Source organism: Scyliorhinus canicula, chromosome 4, assembly GCF_902713615.1.
Source record: "Scyliorhinus canicula chromosome 4, sScyCan1.1, whole genome shotgun sequence".
NCBI lineage: Eukaryota > Metazoa > Chordata > Chondrichthyes > Carcharhiniformes > Scyliorhinidae > Scyliorhinus > Scyliorhinus canicula.
In genome coordinates this window covers 131504019-131521280 of record NC_052149.1, presented here as the reverse complement: position 1 = coordinate 131521280, position 17262 = coordinate 131504019, and the positions used below count along the sequence as shown (strand labels likewise).

Sequence of the window (17262 nt, the reverse complement as noted above, 5' to 3'; positions counted from 1 at the left end):
CACAGAACAGGCCCTTCGGCCCTCGATGTTGTGCCGAGCAATGATCACCCTACTTAAACCCACGTAACCCGTATACCCGTAACCCAACAATCCCCCCATTAACCTTACACTACGGGCAATTTAGCATGGCCAACCCACCTAACCCGCACATCTTTGGACTGTGGGAGGAAACCGGAGCACCCGGAGGAAACCCACGCACACACGGGGAGGACGTGCAGACTCCACACAGACAGTGCCCCAGCCGGGAATCGAACCTGGGACCCTGGAGCTGTGAAGCATTGATGCTAACCACCATGCTACCGTGAGGCCCCTAAACTTGAGTGAATCATACACAATATGTGGTGGCACGCTAGCACAGTGGTTAGCACTGGCATCACAGCTCCAGGGTCCCAGGATGGGAGGCGGGTTCACGTGATGGACAGGGCTGTGTTCACAGCTGTCTGTAGTTTCTTACAATCTTGGGCTGAGCAGGTGCGATACCAGCCTGTGATGTAGCCAGATAACTTTTTCTTGGTACATCAGTAAAATTGGTAAGAGTTAGTGTGGACATGCTGAATTTCCTTAGATTCCTGAGGAAGTTTCAGCGCTGGTGTGCTTTCTTGGTGCTGGTGTCAACGTGGGTGGACCAGGACAGATTTTTGGATGATGTGCACACCTAGGAATTTGAAACTGCTAACCATCTCCACCTCGGCCCCGTTGATGCAGACAGGGGTGTGTGCGATACTTTGCTTCCTGAAATCAATGACCTGCTCTTTAGTTTTGCTGATGTTGAGGGAGAGATTGGTGTCGTTACCCACGCCACACTGTTCTCTGTCTCCATCATTGTTGTTTGAGATCTGACCTACTACGGTCGAGTCATCAGCAAACTTGTAGTTGGAGTTGGAGCCAAATTTTGCCACAGTCATGTGTGTAATCGGAGTATAGTAGGGGGCCAAGTAAGTAGCCTTGTGGGGCCCCGGTATTGAGGACGATCATGGAGGAGCTGTTGATGATTATTCTTACTGATTATGGTCAATGAGTCAGAAAATTGAGGATCCAGTTCCAGAGGGAGGAGCCAAGTCCTAAATTTTGGAGTTTGGATATGAGCTTGGCTGGGATTATGGTGTTGAAATGGAGCTGTAGTCAATTAATAGGAGTCTGACGTATGAGTCCTTGTTGTCGAGATGCTCCAGGATTGAGTGTAGGGCCAGTGGGATAGCGTCTGCCATAGACCGATTGTGGTGGTATGTAAATTGCAGTGGATCAAGGCATTCTGGGAATTTGGAGTTGGTGTCTCGTGACCTACCTTCAAAGCACTTCATAATGATAGATGTCAAGGCCACCGGACACACGGCTGTTGCACGGCTGCCACTGTATGTCGGTGATGGAGGGAGTGAACGTTGAAGGTGGTGGATGTGGTCCCAATCAAATGGGCTCTTTTGTCCTGGATTACATTGAGCTTCTTGCGTGTTGTTGGAGCAGCTCTCATCCAGGCAAGTGGAGAGTTTCCATCACACTCCTGACTTAGAATCATGGAATCTTTATAGCGCAGCAGGAGGCTATTCAGCCCATGGAGTCTGCGCCGATCCTCTGAAAGAACACTCCACCCAAGCACTTCCCTGCCCTATCCAACTAACCCCTTTACCTAACCTACACATCCCTGGACACAAAGGGGCCATTTAGCATGGTCAGTCCACCTGAGCCACACATCTTTGGTCTGTAGCAGGAAACCGGAGCACCTGGAGGAAACCCACAAAGACACAGGGAGAAAATGCAAACTCCACACAGTCACTCAAGGCCGGAATTGAACCCGGGTCCCTGACGCTGTGATGCAGCAGTGCTAACCACTGTGCCACCATGCTGCCCCAAATGCCTTGTGGACAGGCTTTGCAGTGCCAGAAGTTGAGTTACTTGCTGCAAGATTCCTAGCCTCTGTCCTGCTCTTGTAGCCACAGTATTTATATGGCTAGCCCAGTTAAATCATCTCAACTCCAGGACATCACTGTATGGGCCTCACGGTAGCATGGTGGTTAGCATCAATGCTTCACAGCTCCAGGGTCCCAGGTTTGATTCCCGGCTGGGTCACTGTCTGTGTGGAGTCTGCACGTCCTCCCCGTGTGTGCGTGGGTTTCCTCCGGGTGCTCCGGTTTCCTCCCACAGTCCAAAGATGTGCGGGTTAGGTGGATTGGCCATGCTAAAATTGCCCGTAGTGTAAGGTTAATGGGGGGATTGTTGGGTTACGGGTATACGGGTTACGTGGGTTTGGGTGGGGTGATCATTGCTCGGCACAACATCGAGGGCCGAAGGGCCTGTTCTGTGCTGTACTGTTCTATGTTCTATGTTCTATGAGTTCCTCAGGGTAGTGTCCTAGTACCAACCATCTTCAGCTGCTTCATCTTCCTTCCAACATAAGTCTTGCAACACCAGGTTAAAGTCCAACAGATTTGTTTCGTATCACTAGCTCCTTCCTCAGGTGAAGGAGCAGTGCTCCGAAAGCTAGTGATTTGAAACAAACCCGTTGGACTTTAACCTGGTGTTGTCAGACTTCTTAATGTGCTCACCCCAGTCCAACGCCGGCATCTCCACATCAAGGCTTCCAACATAACGTCAGAGATGGGGATGTTTCCTGATGACTTGTTGCTCTTTGATAACCACAGTGTGTGTTTTAACCCATAAGGTGGACAAATAATCATACAAGTATTTTAGTTCAATCAGAGTTTATTTATTAGACATAAGGTTATTTTCTTAAGTAAATGCGTTCATGCACACCAAGACTATAACTAACACACTTAAACGACCTTAAGTTCATGTTGACCGGCAGATATAGAGTAGATATGGCCATATCTGTTTCCTAACGTCCGGCGGCTGGAGGCCTGGGAGTCTGTGCTTGATTGTTGTCCTTCGATGGATGTTGCTTGAAATTGGCTGGTGTCAGTAGCTGTGCTGCATTCGGATGTCAGGCGCAAGAGCCGGTCCAAAAGAGAAAGAAATTATGGCTGCGCAGCCTTTTAACCGGCTTGAGTTTCCCCCGCCCCTTTTGTGGGCGGTTTCTGGGTCACTGTCAATCAATTGCTCAGGGTCTACCCTCTGATCGGTCACACCCAATCAGGGCCTGCCATATCACTTTTGGGGTGGACACTCAGAGTGGCCAATCCTCGGAGGGCTCCGAGCAAGGGCTTGGTGTCGCTTCCTCTGGGTAATGATGTGATGGATCTGATTGTTCCATTGTTTCTTTAATTGCCTTTTAATGGCTCATTTGCAGGTGTGAGTTTCTGCATAAAGTCTGGGCTGCAGTTTGCAAATATACAAACTGCAGCTTGTCTGTGTCCCAAGTTTGACCACATTTCCCATCACTCTTAACGGGAAGCCATTTTTGATGGCCACAATTGTACAGTGTTAAGCACCAATAGCGACTCTCAGGTATTGAAGCAGTTAATGTCTAAATGCAGCAAGACCTGGACAATATCCAGGATTGAGCTCACAAGTGGTAAACCTGTAGATGGTCATACCGTTGCATGTGATGGGGAGATGATTCGGTCCTCTCATTGGGATAAGACCATAAGACACGGAGCAGAATTGGGCCATTCGGCCCATCCAGTCTCCTCCGCCATTCAATCATGGCTGATATAATTTTCATTCCCATTCTCCTGTTTTCTCCCCATAACCCCTGATCCCCTATTAATCATGAAGATGGTCATTGCCTGGCACTTCTGTGGCACGAATGTTACTTGCCACATCTGTCTGCAACTCCTACAAACAGCAATAAAATCTTTTTTTCAGCTATGTTGATTGTTTATAAATATTGGACGGGACACTGGGGTTGTTCCCCTTCTTCAAAATTGTGTCATGGGAAATTTTGTGAGCGTAGATGAGGATTGTCTTTAATGTTTCATCTGAAAAAGCAGCATCCTGAATGTGCAGCACTCCCTCTGTCATTGCGCCGGAGGTGTTAATATTGATTTTTGAGGTCAAGTCTCTGGAGTGTACCTTGAGTTTGCGGAAGAGTATTACCAACTGCAGGACAGCTGATTGATTAAGAGGAGAATTAATCAAGCTGTTCAGAATAATGAAGAGTTTTGATAGACTCGGGATGAAGAAGCCCTTTCCAACAGCAGAAATCCCTAAATCATATTTTCCTTGTCTTCCAGACTGCCCAAATCTAAAATTATTGGCAAAAGAAACTGAGGAAAATGTTTTTACAGAGCAAGGACCATAATTGGATAGGTTGGGGTTATTTTTCTTGGAAAAAGAAGGTTGAGGGGTGACTTGATTGAGATGTACAAAATTATGAGGGAAGAGATAGAGTGGTCAGGATAAAATTGTTTCCCTTGGTGGAAAATTCTAGAACCCGGGGACATAGAGTCAAGGTAAATGGCAGAAGGATTAGAGGTGACACGAGGAAGAAATCTTTTTTGCAGAGGGCAGTGGGTGTCTGGGATTCACTGCTTGAGTTGGTAGTGGAGGCAAAGACCCGAAAACCTTCTAAAAAGCATCTGGATCTGCTCCTAAAATGCTTTAAGCTGCAGGCCAATGGGCCGTGTGCAGGGAGATGGGATTAGAAAGTACACCAGGGTGCCCTTGGGCTGGCATGGACAAGATGGGTCGAATGACCTTCTATGCTGTAACTTTTCTATAGTGATCTGGAATGCACTTCCTGAAAGGCTTGTGAAAGCAAATTCGACAGCAATATTCAAAACGGAAATAGATAAGTACTTAACAGCAAGTGCGGGTTAATGGGAGAAATCTAATAGCTTTAATAACGAACCAGCACAGATATGATGGTCTGAGTGGCCTCTGCTATATGCTCTATCTTGGCAGTCCTCCCATCTTGTACCTACAAAACTTCAGCTCATCCAGTACTGCGACCAATATCCTCGCAGGGGTATTTGCTAGTGCTGTTCGGCATGGTTTAAACTAGAGTGGCAGGGAGATGGGTCCAGAGGGAGCGAAGGGGGTATTTGAGGCCTATAGGAGGCTGTATGAGTCGGAGCCCCCGATCGAGGCGGAGGGGATGTGGCGGCTCCTGGATGGAGTTCCTAAAGGTGGAGGGTACAGGGGCTGGGGGCTCCAATTAGGTTAAGGGAGGTGATGGATGACATGGGTGCAGTGAGGCAGGGAAGGCCCCAGGGCCCGATGGGTTCCCAGTAAAGTTTTGTAAAATGTTTGGTGCGGAGCTGGAGCCGCTGTTGGTGAGGACGTAGAATGAGGCGAGGGATAGGGGGCAGCTCCCCCCTACATTGCCATAGGCGTCCATCTCCCTTATCTTAAAGAAAGATAAAGACCCGGAGGAGTGTGGGTCGTGCTGCCTGATATTGCTGCTGAACGTTGATGCAAAGTTGTTAGCGAAGGAGCTAGCATCGCGAATTAAGGACTGTGCCGGGGCCGATAGGGAAGGACAAGACTGGAGATCTTTTTTTATAAGTTTAAAGTACCCAATTACTATTTTTCCAATTAAGGGCAATTTAACTTGGCCAATCTACCTACCCTGCACATCTTTGGGTTGTGGGAGTCCAGGTGGGGAGAGAGGCTGATGTTCGGCCTTTGCCTCCCTGATAGCCCGGAGACAGGTTTTGTTGGAGAAAGTCAAGTTTGCTTTGCGGGGGTTGGTAAAGGGGTTCACTGGGAGGTGGAAACCGTTCATTGATTTCTTCGAAGATGATTGATGGGTCAGCGGGGGCGATGAGGGGTAAAAATTCAGAAGGCGGGATGTGGTGGGGTGTTGGTATCGGGGAAGGTTGGGGATTTATGGTTGCTTGTTCAGGTGGATGTGTTGGTCTTCTGATATTTTGATTAAATAATTTTAAAATGGAGATGGGAACCTTATCAGGTAGACAAGTGATGAAAACAAAGATAGAAATGAAATACAGAAAGGTTGGAAGCAAAAGTGGAAGGCAGGGGAAACTAGAGCTAGCAGCAAATAGAACCATAGTAAAAAAAAAATGTCATTCGCAATAAGGTAGACTCTTGTACAGCGCAAATTGTCATAAATGGGTCTGTAATGATTGTGATTAATGAGACATGGTTGCAAGGTGACCAAGGCTGAATATCCAAGGGTACTGTATATTTGCGAAGGACAGACAAAAACGTAGACAAGGTGGGGGTGTTGTTAGTTGAGCATGAAATCAGTACAAAAGTGAGCGAGGCCATTGGCTCAGAAAATTTAGATGTAGAATCAGCCTGGGTGGAACTGAGAACCAACAAGGGGCATAAAACATTAGTGGAAGTTGTCTATAGACCTCTAATCAGTAGTGGTAAGGTCGGGGATGGTATTAAACAGGTAATTGATTTGCTGAATCTATATGTAGATTAACGTCACCCATGATTACTGAAGCACTTTTAATCTACATATAGATTCAGCAAATCAAATTAGCAATAATACTATGGTGGATGGATTCCTGGAGTGTGTACAAAATGGCTTTTTAGACCAGCATATTGTGAAACCAACTAGGGAACATGCTATCCTAGATTTGGTATTATGCAGTGAGAAGTGGTTGATTAGTAATCTTTTGTGTTATTTTTATTGTTGACAATTTGTGAAAACTTGAATAAAAATTATTTTTTTAAAAAGTAATCTTGTTGTGTGGGGTCCTTTGCCACAGAAAGCTGTGGAGGCCAAATCACTGAGTGCCTTTAAGACAGCGATAGAAATGTTCCTGATTAAAAATGGAATCCGGGGTTATGGGGAGAAGGCAGGAGAATGGGGATGAGAAAAGTATCAGCCATGATTGAATGGCGGAGCAGACTCCATGGACAGAGTGGCCTAATTCTGCTCCTATATCTTGTGGTCTTATGATCTAAGGCAAATGTCCCTTGCAGTCTGAATTGGGACAATTTGTAAAAGAGAACAAGGAAATGTCAGTACAATTTCTAAAAACCACTTCAGTTCTCTCTGCTCGACTATCTACGTTCTTTTGCAGTTGATTGGTATCACCTCATTATTTGCCATTCCACCAAGTTTGGCATCATGGCAAATTTTGAAATTTTCACGATATTCTTACATTCATGTATTTATATAGCAGAAAAACAACAATAAATACCGCTCCACCATCCTCCAGTGGAAAAGCCATTTCGTACAATTTTCTGCTTTATTGTCCTTGAGCTAATAGTTGATCCAAGCTACTCAGGAGCCTCAATTTTATTCACTAAAATTTTATTCACCTTTTATGGGCGGCACGTTGGCACAGCGGTTAGCACTGCTGCCTCACAACGCGAGGGACCCGGGTTCAGTTCCGGCATTTGGTGACTGTGTGGCGTTTGTAAGTACTCCCCGCGTCTGTGTGGGTTTCCTCCGGGTGCTCCAGTTTCCACTCTCAGTCCAAAGATGTGCAGGTTAGGTGAATTAGTCGTGTCGAAAAGATTAGGTTTAATTACTGGGTTACGGGGATAGGGTGGGGGGGGTGTGGACCTAGGTAGTGCACACTTTCGCAGGGTCGGTGCAGACTTGATAGACTGAATGGCCTCCTGAATGCATGAATGACATATTTTATGATATGTGGTTCTTTTGTCAAAGACTTTGTTAAAACCCTTATAATAATCTTTATTAGTGTTACAAGTAGGCTTACATTAACACTGCAATGAAGTTACTGTGAAAATCCCCTAGTCGCCACATTCTGGCGCCTGTTTGGGAACACTGAGGGAGAATTCAGAATGTCCAATTCACCTAACAGCACGTCTTTCGGGGCTTGTGGGAGGAAACCCACGCAGACATGGGGAGAACGTGCAGACTCCGCACAGACAGTGATCCAAGGCGGGATTTGAACCCGGGTCCCTGGCGTTGTGAAGCAACGGTGCTAAACACTGTGCTACCGTGCCGCCTCGTTATAAAGAACATGAACCACATTCCCTTCATCACCTTTCTCTGTTACCGTATCAAACAATTTAGTTGGATTCGCCAAACACGATCTGCCTTTTTCAAAGTTCCCTGCTTTCTACATGGCAACTCAATGGCCAATCAGAGTCGACTTGCCAAGCACTCCGCATTCTTTTCTCCTCTAGTATAAATTGTTATGATTAGTTGGAATTTGGCATTCTTGCATTTGTCCTGATGAATGAGACACCAAAAGCTTTGGTAATATTTTGCAAACCGGTGCTGGAGAGATCTTAATTAGTTCAAACCTCCCCAAGTGCCTATTGCTATTTTTTACCCCTTGCCCCTTTTTCAAATAAGTATGCAAACATGTACTACTTTGCAATCCTCTGACTCCTTCCCTGTATCTGGGGAAGATTTTGGCAAGCAATTCCACTACCTCAAACCTACTTCACTTAGCAACCTGGGATGCAAACCATCTGAACGAGGTAACTTATCCACTCCACAAATCGTTCCAATACCTCTCCTCCTCAGTTTTCACTCTATCCATTACTTCCACTGTCTCACTTCTGCCCCTATTTTGCTAGCATCCTCTTCCTCACCTTTAACCTCCTCCTATGCCTCAGATATATATGCTTCCCCAATTCTCGCACCTTGAACATCCCGGATTCTAATCACTCATCAGTTGCCTTTCGAGAGATTGGAATTCCCTCAATAACCCAGTCCACTTCTCTACCTTCCTTCAAGAAGTCACTTCAAACCTAAAGTCACTCACTTAAACCCTTCCTCGCTAACCAAGTATTTAGTCATCTGCCCTATTCTCCTTCTGAGGTTCAGTTTAATATATTGTTTGATAGCCTTCCTGTGAAACATTTTGGATTATTTTAGTACATTAAAGTTGTTATATTTATGCAAGTTGTTGTGTCGTTAAAAACTGTAACTCATAGTTCTGATGAACAATTCTGATGATGTTCTAAATCTGGAACATTCCAATATTAAGGGGTTCTGTGATCAAGGTGTTTGAAATGATGAAAGTTTTTGATAGGATTGATAAAAGTAGATGCTCTTCTCTGCTGGAGAAATCCAGAAACAGGCTTATAACTTTAAAATTAGAATTAGGCTGCTGAGGGAAAGGAAGAAGCACTTTTTAATCAAATTCTCATTAAGGCCATGTTCAAAACTGAGATGGATAGATTTTGGTTGTGAAGGGATACAAAGGCAGGTTGATGAAATATAAAAGAAATTCTGGAAATACTCAGTAGGTCAGGCAACATCTGTGGAGAGGCAGAGTTAACATTTCAGGCCTGATGAAAGGTCTTCGACCTGATAAGTTAACTCTCCGTTGATCGTGACCTGAATGCATTTCCTAATCTTATTTGATTTACAGCCTCAGTAGAATTTAACTTTGTGAAGTACTATAAATGGAATGACTGATCATACATGATCTAAGGGGATGGCAGAATAAGTTTGAGAGACTTCCTGTTCCCTATGACAGCACGGTGGCACAGTGGTTAGCACTGCTGTCTCACAGCGCTAGGGACCCAGGTTCAATTCTGGCCATGGGTGACTGTGTGGAGTTTGCACTTTCTCCTTGTGTCTGCATGGATCTACTCCCACAGTCCAAAATAAAATGTGCAGGTTAGGTGGATTGGCCATGATTAATTACCCCTTAGTGTCCAAAGATGTGCAGGTTAGGTGGGGTTATGGCGATGGGGTGGGGGAGTGGTCCTACACAGGATGTTCTTCAGAAGGTTGGTGAAGAATTGATGTGCCGAATGGCCTCCTGCACTATTAGAATTCTATGACCAACTTGTCTGTTTGCTCAGTGCTTCATTGATCCTCCAGAGTGCTGCCTTTCAATGTCCTCAATCTGAATGTGATCCCCCATAAGCTATTACAACTGGACCAGTAGACATTGGAAAGTGACATGTAAACTGTTGTTGCCATTTGTAACATCTGTATATTCATCATTTAGGAATCACAGGCAGCCCAGCTGCAGATCCTAATGGAATTTCTTCAGGAGGCAAAAAGGAATAAGAAGGAGGTTGGTTTGATATATATTTTATATGTTATACTTTTTATTTCCTGCAAGCTTGTGTGTTTGGAGGTTAGGTTGAGATAAAGTCTGCAAGCAGCTATAGCTCTCGTATGTCAGCATGGTTCAGTGGCTCACACTCTGTCCTCTGATTGAAAAGGCTGCTGGTTTGGTGGCACAGTGGTTAGCACTGCTGTCTCACAGCTCCAGGGACCCGGGTTCAATTCTGGCCTCGGGTGACCGTGTGGAGTTTGCACATTCTCTACGTGTCTGCATGGGTTTCCTCCGTAAAATTACCAATTGTAAAATTGGTTCAGTGGTGAGACCACATCGGGAATACAGTGTACAGTTTTGGTCTCCTTATTCAAGAAATGATTTAATGTGTCGGAAACAGTTCAGAGAAGATACGTTTGTCTGAATCCGGCAACAAGAGGGTTATCTTATGAGGAAAGGTTGAACAGACAGGGCCTGTGTCATTGGAGTTCAGAAGAATGAGAGGTGATCTATTGAAACGCAACCCTGAGGGGTTGGATGCAGGGTGGATGCTGAAAGGATGTTTCCCCTTTTGGGAGATTAGAATCAGGAGACACGACGTAGAAATAAGGGGTTGCCCATTTAAGATGGTTTCCTCCCACAGTCCCACAGTCCAGAGATGTGCAGGTTAGGTGGATTGGCCATGATAAATTGCCCCTTAGTGTCCAAAAGGTTAGGTGGGTTACTGGATTACGGGGGTGGGGTGGAGGCGTGGGTTTACGTGGGGTGCTCTTTCCAAGGGCAGGGACAAACTCGATGGGCCGAATAGCCTCCTTCTGCACTAAATTCTATGATTCTATGGTTCAAGTCCCATTCCAGAAACTTGAGCACAAAATATCTGCTGATGCCAGAGGAACAGTCTTTTCGATGAGAGATTAAACTGAGGCCGTATCTGCCCTATCAGGTGGGCTTGTAGGTTCCCACAGCCAGGAAACCAAAACTTTACTGCTCAATTAAAACAATTTAAAAATAACCTCATCATCTGGTTGTGGGATCGTGCTGTGTGCAATGTGACCATTCGCTACAATGCGACAATGACTGCACTTCAGAAATACTTCAATGGCTGCAAAGTGCTTTTGGACATTGTGAGGTGATGAAAAGCACTGTACCGATGCTGGGTTTTCTGTGTTTGTCTCTATGGGGGATTGTGTGGCAGTACGGGAGAGTGTCATTAGGCGCGGAGCAGGGCTGTACTGGAAGCAGAATTGTTGATGGGAATTTAAATCCATTGAGGTTATTGCCCAGTTGACTGCCTCTGACTTCTTTTCTCAGCAATTGGACCAGTTACAGAAGGAGCTGAAAGTTCTTGAGGAGGACATTAAACGAGTAGAGGTTTGTAAAATTGGTTCAGTGGTGAGACCACATCGGGAATACAGTGTACAGTTTTGGTCTCCTTATTCAAGAAATGATTTAATGTGTCGGAAACAGTTCAGAGAAGATACGTTTGTCTGAATCCGGCAACAAGAGGGTTATCTTATGAGGAAAGGTTGAACAGACAGGGCCTGTGTCATTGGAGTTCAGAAGAATGAGAGGTGATCTATTGAAACGCAACCCTGAGGGGTTGGATGCAGGGTGGATGCTGAAAGGATGTTTCCCCTTTTGGGAAATTAGAATCAGGAGACACGACGTCGAAATAAGGGGTTGCCCATTTAAGATGGAGATGAGAAGAAAGATTTTCTGAGGGTTGTGAATCTTTGGAATGTTCTTTTCCCAGAGGCAATGTCAATGAATATTTTTAAGGCAGAGATAGATTGTGAAATATCAGGGGAGCCAAATGTTATTGGGCTATCTGGAATATGGAATTGAGGCCACGATTAGATCGGCCATGATCTCATTGAATGGTGCAGCAGGCTCAAGCGGCTGAATGGCCTCCTGCTCCTATTTGGTATGTTCACATGATCGTCGATTTATCAAGGAGCCCCCGTCTTTATTGCAAAGCAATGAGTTCAAACAAAGCAGGCTTCATTGTTTACATGGAAAAACATGGGCGGTCGATCTCTGCCAAATCTACAATGCTACCACTAGGCAGCCACAGCCGAGAGGATGGATACAAGAACTGAATATTGAATGGGTGAGGCTGGCGGAGTCCTCCAGCAGAGGAATGACCCTCCGAGCACTTGCCACGGCAGCACTCCCATCCCCTCCCACATTAAAGTACACATCCAGCCCAGTGGTGGTAGCCACACTGAAGATGTGGAACCAAGTGAGGCAGCATTTTGGTCTAACTGAGATGCCCTCCATGGCCCTCATCTGCGGTAACCACAAATTCCTGTCAGCCATGCTTGACGCCACCTTTAAAAATTGGAGACAGGGTGGGAGGATGCTCGCAGTTTGGGACCTTTACATAGGGGACAGACTCGCAGGGTTGGACGAGCGCACGGAGGACCTGGACTGGCCAACGGGACAGGAGCTCCGGCACCTTCAAATTAAACACTTTCTCTGCAAGGAGACGGCAAAGTACCCCAGGGCTCCGAGAGATTCTCTGAAAGGAACTAATCAACACAGACAAAAAGGAGGGAGGGCGAACTGTGGGAACATTAACGGACAGGGCAAGACTACCACTGGATGAAGCTAGATGGAAATGGGAAGATGAGCTGAGGACTCTGGAATGAAGCACTGAGCAGGGCCAACTCCACCTCCTCCTGCGCTAGGTTAAGCCTCATGCAGTTTAAAGTGGTGCACAGAGCCCACCTGACTAGAACCCGAATGAGCAGGTTTTTGTGAAGGGCAAATGTGAACGGTGCCAGGGATCCCGGCCAACCATGCCCACAGGTTCTGGGCCTGCCCCAGACTTGTCTGGTTCTGGACAGACTTCTTTGAGGCGATGTCCAAGGTGATGATATCCAAGGTTGTGGGGGTGAGGATGGAGCCGTTCCCGAGATTGACTGTCTTCGGGGTATCGGACCAGCCAGATCTTCATTTGGGGAAGTGGGCCGAAGTCCTGACTTTTGCTTCCTTAATCGCACGCCGCAGAATCCTGGTCGGCTGGCAATCAGCAGCATCACCCACAGCTGCAGACTAGCTGGCAGACCTGACAGAATTTCTCCACCTGGAGAAGATCAAATGCACCATCTAAGGGTTGCATGAGGGCTTCCACAAACTGTGGGGGCTTTTTGTAGCCTGTTCCAAGAACTGTTCAAGGCCAACAGCAACTAGGAAGAGGGGGAAGAGGAAGACATGGAGGAAGACGAGGAAAGACACCCACAAGAGAAAGGGACAAGGGAGGAGGGGAGGGAAGGGAAGCACAAAATGAAGCACGGGGATAAGGGGAGAAGGGGAAGGGCCTCACAGCACCCCCCCCCCCCCCCCCCCCATAATAAAAACTAAAAGCCCCAGAAGGAAGAAACGGAGCACAAGGGCAGACAGCAACACTAAGAGGGGGAACTAAACTACCCAAGAGGGAAGGGTGGGGAGGTGGAGGGCAGGACCCCATGTAAATCGCGGTGCAAATAAGACACAAACTTGTTTGTAAATACCAGATACACATGAGCTGTTGCTCTGTAAATACTGGAAAATACCAATAAAAATATTTAAAAAAAATTAATGACCTGGAGAAAGGAAGCAAATGTACTGTTGCCTAATTTACAGGTGACATAAAAGTAGGTGGAAAGGCAAGTTGAGAAAGGAAAAAAAACAGTTTGCAAAGCGATATCAATAGGTTAAGTAATAAAGAAAAAAGTTGGCAAATGGAGTATAATGTGGGAAAATGTGAATTGTTCATTATGCAAGCGAGAACTAAAGAACAGAGTATTATTTAAATGGAGAAAAACTGCAGAAAGCTGCAAAACAAAGAGACTTGGAGGTCTTGTGCAGGAAATACAGAAAGCAAGCACGCGGGTGCAGCAGGTAATCAGGAAGGCTAATGAAATGTTGGCCCTGATTTCAAGGGGGTTGGAGTATACGAGTAGGGAAGTCTTGCTGAAACTGTACAAGGTACTGGTGAGACCACATCTGCAGCACTGAGAGCAGTTTTGGTCCCCTTATTTCAGAGAAGATATTTCATTGGAGGGAGTTCAGAGAAGGTTTACTGGGATGATCCCCAGTATAGAGGGATTGTCTTATGAGCAAAGGTTAAACGGGCTGGAACTCTACTCACTGGAATTCAGAAGAATGAGGGTGATCTCATTGAAACATATAGAATTCTTAAAGAGCCTGACAGGGTAAATGCTGAGTGGATGTATATCCTCTCATGGGAGAGTTTAGGACCAGAGGGCAGTGTCTCAGAATAAAGGATCTCCATTCAAGACGGAGATCAGGAGGAATTTCTTCTTTCAGAAGGTTGAGTCTTTGGAACTCCTTGCCACAGAGTGCTGTTGTTTATATGGATTTCAGCAAACCCTTTGACAAGGTCCCACATAGGAGACTTATAAAGAAGGCAAATGCACAGCGGGTACAGGGCAACTTGATACGGTGAATTCAAAATCGTCTCAGCTGCAGGATACAGAGGGTGATGACAGACGGCTGCTTTAGTGACTGGAAGCAGTGGCATACCACAGGGATCTGGGTCCCCTATTGTTTGTCATTTATATAACAACAAAATAGGCTATGTAGGATAGATAAATTTGTGGATGACACAAAGATTGGCCGTGTGGTTAACAGTGAGGTTGAGTGTCTTGGGTTACAGGAAGATATAGACGGGATGGTCAAATGGGCAGAAAAGTGGCTAATGGAATTTAACCCTGAGAAGTGTGAGGTGATACACTTTGGAAGTAGTAATGTGACAAGGAGGTATTCAATGAACGCCTGACACTGGGAAGTTCTGAGAAACAAAGGGATCCTGGAGTGTTTGCCCATAGATCTCGGAAAGCCGAAGGGCAGGTTAATAGGGTGGTGAAAAAGGCATATGGGACACTTACTTTTATCAATCGAGGCATAGATTACAAAACCAGGGAGGTCATGATGGAGCTGTATCGAACTTTGGTCAGGCCACAGCTGACTGTGTGCAATTCTGGTTGCCACATTATAGGAAGGGTGTGATTGCAGTGGAGGGGTGCAGAGCTGATTCACCAGGATGCAGCCTGGGATGGATGACACAAAGATGTTTACTTTTAATCAACCACCTCAATTGTTGGACCAGAAGATGCACCTGCACCAGAAGGAGCAGCGCCATCACCAGGAAAGCCAGCTGGAGGACCACCAGCACCTTGATATAGCTTTGTGATAATAGGATTGCCGATCTGCTCCAGCTCCTTCTGTTGGTGTTCGTACTCATCCTTTTCAGCCAGCCAGCTGATAACTTCATTGCAGCCTGGGATGGAACATTTAAGTTCTGCCAGGGTCACTCAGCTTCACTGCAGCCTTAGTTCAAACATGGACAAAAGAGCTGAATGCCACAAGTGAGGTGGGAGTGGCTGCCTTTGGCATTAAGGCAGCATTTGACCGAGTATGGCATTAAGGAGCCTTGGCTAAACTGGAGTCAATGGGAATCTGGGGAAAACTCTCTGCTGGTTGGAGTCATACCTGGCACAAAGGAAAATGATTGCGGTGGTTGGAGGTCAATCATCTTAGTTTCAGAACATCACTGCAGGAGTTCCTCAAGATAGTGTCCTCGGCCCAACCATCTTCAGCTGCTTCATCAATGACCTCCCTTCAATCATAAGATCAGAAGTGGGGATGTTTGCGAATGACTGCACAATGTTCAGCACCGTTCGTGACTCCTCAGATAATGAAGCAGTCCACTTCCAAATGCAGCAAGACCAGGCTTGGGCTGACAAGTTACTTTCGCGCCATGCAAGTGCCAGATAATGAACATCTCCTACAAGAGGGGAACAAACCATGATATTCAAAGGTGGCATGGCAACATGCTTTTGTTTCACAACGCCAGGGTCCCAGGTTCGATTCCTGGCTTAGGTCACTCTCTGCGGAGTCTGCACGTTCTCCCCTTGTCTGCGTGGGTTTTCTCTGGGTGCTTTGGTTTCCTCCCACAAGTCCCGAAAGATGTGCAGTTAGGTAATTAGGACATTCTGAATTCTTCCTCTGTGAACCTAAACAGGTGCTGGAATCTGGTGACTGAGGGTTTTTCACAGTAACTTCATTGCAGTGTTAATGTAAGCCTACTTGTGACAATAAAGATTATTATTATTACCATCGCTGAATCCCCCACAATCAATATCCTGGAGGTTACCATTGATCAGAAACTGAACTGGACTAGCCATATTAATACTGTGGCTACCAGGGCAAGTCAAAGGCTAGGAATCCTACTGCGAGCAACTCGCCTTATGACCCCCCCAAAGCCTGTCCACCATTTACAAGGCACAAGTCAGGAGTGTAATGGAATACTCTCCACTTGCCTGGATGAGTGCAGCTCCAACAACACTCTTACCACCATCCAGGACAAAGCAGCCCACTTGATTGCTCCCCCTTCCACAAACATTCAAGCCCTCCATCACCGACGAACGGTGGCAGCTGTGTGATACACTGCATGCAGCAACTCACCAAGGTTCCTTAGACAGCACCTTCCAAACCCACAACCACTACCACCTAGAAGGACAGCCGATACCTGGGAACCCCACCACCTGGAGGTTCCCCTCCAAGTTACTCACCATCCAGACTTGGATTATAATCACCATTCCTTCATTGTCACTGGGGCAAAATCGTGGAACTCCCTCCTTAACAGCACAGTGGGTGTACCTACACCTTAAGGACTGCAGTGGTTCAACAAGGCAACTCATCACCACCTTCTGAAGGGCAACTAAGAATGGGCAATAAATGCTGGCCAACCAGTGACACCCACATCCCGTAAATGAATTGAAAAGAGAGGTTGGATAAGCTTGGGTAGTTTTCGCTGGAGCGCTTGAGCAGAGGAGACTGAAGGGACCTGATTGAGGTGTACCAGATTATGAGGGGCATGGACAGGGTGGATCTGGAGCAGCTGTTCCCCTAGCTGAAGGGCAGGTGGTTTAAGGAGGATTTGTGGAAAACGTTTTTACACAGAGGGTGGTGACGGTCTGGAATATACTTCTTGGGAGGGTAGTGGAGGCGGGTTGCCTCGCATCCTGGCAAATGGGATTAGGTATTCAGCTCAGGTGATTTTCATGTGCCGGTGCAGACCCGATAGGCTGAAGGACCTCTTCTGCACTGTATTATTCTTTGATTCTGTGAACTGTGGGGGCAGTTCACAGAATCACAGAAGGCTGAGATAGATTCCTAATAGGTAAGGGATTCAAGGGTTACCGGGAAAGGGCAGGAGTGAGGACTGTCGAGCCAGCCATGATCCTATTGAATGGGATAGCAGGCACAAGGGGCCAAAATCCTACTCCTATTTCTTATGGGGTCTTAACACTTTATAGAATATATAATCTGTAAAATCCAGTAACCGTTTCCACACAATGCAGTTGTCTCTTGGTGTTATTTCTGAGATAGACCAGCAGCTTGCTTGTTAAAACAGGCTTTCTTCACAGGCGCATAT

The 17262-nt window shown here is 46.3% G+C and overlaps 1 protein-coding gene across 4 annotated transcripts in view; it reads left to right on the top strand.

Annotated features, from left to right (window-relative positions):
* The window catches only part of cop1 (COP1 E3 ubiquitin ligase), a 171441-nt gene that overhangs the window by 50397 nt on the left and 103782 nt on the right, over positions 1 to 17262 (top strand). For 3 of the 4 annotated variants that reach the window (XM_038795193.1, XM_038795192.1, XM_038795195.1), the window contains exons 5-6: positions 9762 to 9830; positions 11127 to 11186. In XM_038795193.1, coding sequence (XP_038651121.1) covers positions 9762 to 9830; positions 11127 to 11186 — 129 coding nt within the window. The remainder of the gene's footprint in view (positions 1 to 9761; positions 9831 to 11126; positions 11187 to 17262) is intronic. The other variant, XM_038795194.1, reaches the window with a different exon arrangement.